Source organism: Petromyzon marinus, chromosome 70 (genome assembly GCF_048934315.1).
Source record: "Petromyzon marinus isolate PM22_M1 ecotype Great Lakes invasive population chromosome 70, UKy_Petmar_22M1.pri1.0, whole genome shotgun sequence".
NCBI lineage: Eukaryota > Metazoa > Chordata > Hyperoartia > Petromyzontiformes > Petromyzontidae > Petromyzon > Petromyzon marinus.
In genome coordinates, this window is record NC_133736.1 from 1,439,843 (window position 1) to 1,442,035 (window position 2,193).

Here is a 2,193-nt window from a genome sequence, read left to right on the forward strand (position 1 = left end):
CGCACTGCAGGCTGACTCCCCTGTCATTACCTCCCGTGGCCACCAGTCCACTTGCACTGCAGGCTGATTCACCTGTCATTATGTCCCGTGGCCACCAGTCCACTCGCACTGCAGGCTGACTCCCCTGTCACTACCTCCCGTGGCCACTAGTCCACTGATAACCGCATGCAGGCATTATTGTCACCACACTTGCAAAAGCTTCAATCCATTTGCCGTTTGAACAATCTTAACACAATTGTTTTATTTGCCAGACGGGGTAAAAACAAATATTTTTATTGTTATTTTTTTACATACAGAGAAACTAGTTGTTGGGGTTGTTCATCCCAAGGTCCTTTGAATGATGATCTCGGCGGCTGTGCACCAGCCACCCCGCGCAGTGCTGCCGACTTTTGCCTGGATCCGTGGCAACCGAAAAAATTTGGGAATGCGTTCCAGACGGGTTTGCAGATATGATTAATAATAATAATAAAAAAGCCCATGATTTTATCATAATATAGACTTTATTAAATGTAACACAGATATATGAAAACCTCCCATTACTTTTTTTCTTTGTTAAAAATTGTTCTTTGTTTTAAATCTTATTTTACTACCCACACGAATCTTCACCAGGTCTTGCCAAGACCAATCTTTGTTTAAACGTTGAATGATTACTTTCAGAATTTCCGCTCGCCCAGCAGATCCGATGGACAACACCATCGGCAACAACAGCACCGCCGTCGCCGGCACCGCAATCATCAACCTCACATCACCGTCTTGGTCATCGCCGTCATCATCATCATCATCACCATCATCATTATTATCATTCTTTGCATATCCGGGCGTTCCGCTGTACCTCAACTCTCCGTTCCGTAGCCCCGAGTCCCTCCGCCCCTTCGCCTTCACCGTCATCCTCGTCCTCTACTGCCTCATCGTCATGGGCAACACGCTCCTCTGCCTGCTCATCCTCCGCGACCCTCGCCTCCACAGGCCCATGTACATCCTCCTCGCCAACCTGTCCCTCAACGGCCTCGTCGGCAGCTCGGCGACGCTGCCTCGTGCCATGCGTGACCTGGTGGCGCCCGGCGCCATCACGGCGGCCGAGTGCCTCGCCCAGGTCTACTTCGTGCACGTCTACATGAGCCTCGAGTACTACATCCTCGCCTCCATGTCCATCGACCGCTACCTCGCCGTGTGTCGCCCGCTGCGCTACGGCGCCCTCGTCGGCAACGCCCGCGCCCTCCGGGCCTGCGCGGCCGTGCACGCGGCGGCGGCCGCGTGCGTCTCCGCCGTCCTGTGCCTCGTGCTGCGGCTCGACCTGTGCCGCGGCCGCGTCGTCGACGACCTCTCGTGCAGCCACATGGCCCTGGCCAAGCTGGCGTGCAACGACACGGCCGTCAACGACTCCGCGGGCATCGCGGTCACCGCGCTCACGATGGGCGTCGGCATGGCCCTCGTCGCCGCCTCGTACGCGCGCATCCTCTTCGAGTGCCGCAAGGCGGCGAGGCGCGGCCGCAAGGCGGCGGGCACGTGCGCGGCCCACCTGGGCAGCCTGGGGGTCTTCGCGCTCTGCGGCCTCGCCATCGTCGCGATGCCCCGGGTCGAGCGCTACGCGCGGGTGTCGCCGCAGGTGCGCGGAGTCGTCAACATGGCCGTCTACGTGCTGCCCCCGCTGCTCAACCCGGTCATCTACGGCCTGCGCACCGCCGAGATCAGGGCGTGGCTCGCCGCCAGGGTGAGCCTCCGCCGCAGGAGGAGGAGGGGGAGGGAGGTCGCGCCGGCAGCGTGAGGCGTCGATTGTCGTGGCGGAGGAGGGGGGTGGGGGGAGTGGCTGGGGGAGGGGAGGGGGTACAGGCGCGTGTGTTGGATTCGTTTTTTTTTAAAGAAAAGCCTCATTCGCTCACTTGCTTCTGTGGCGCTTTAGTTGAAGGTGGAGGGGTTACCAGTCCCTCGCAACCCGTCCCAGAGCCCGCTTTAGGCCGCTGTGGTGGCTGGCAAGCGCCGCGGGGGGAATGGCCAATCGAAATTGGTCCTCCCACCCACCCACGCTCCCCCTTCCCCCCGCCAATGGTACTGGTCAAATCAGCGTTACCGTCAGGCACCTGCGAGGAGGTAGGGTTGTTGTTGTTGTCGTTGTTGTTGTTGTTGTTGTTTTGCCGGACTATTGGTAATGGGGCAGTTGTGGGGAGAGTGGGCAGTGTGCTCATGATCAGCTCC

At 58.9% G+C, this 2,193-nt stretch overlaps 1 protein-coding gene across 1 annotated transcript; it reads left to right on the plus strand.

Moving 5' to 3' along the window:
• Positions 1-649: 649 nt before the first annotated feature.
• Positions 650-1,765, plus strand: LOC116957145 (olfactory receptor 52K1-like). Its single transcript, XM_032979110.2, has one exon. The coding sequence runs from the start codon at positions 683-685 to the stop codon at positions 1,763-1,765; it is 1,083 nt and encodes a 360-aa protein (XP_032835001.1). The 5' UTR covers positions 650-682.
• Positions 1,766-2,193: the final 428 nt, after the last annotated feature.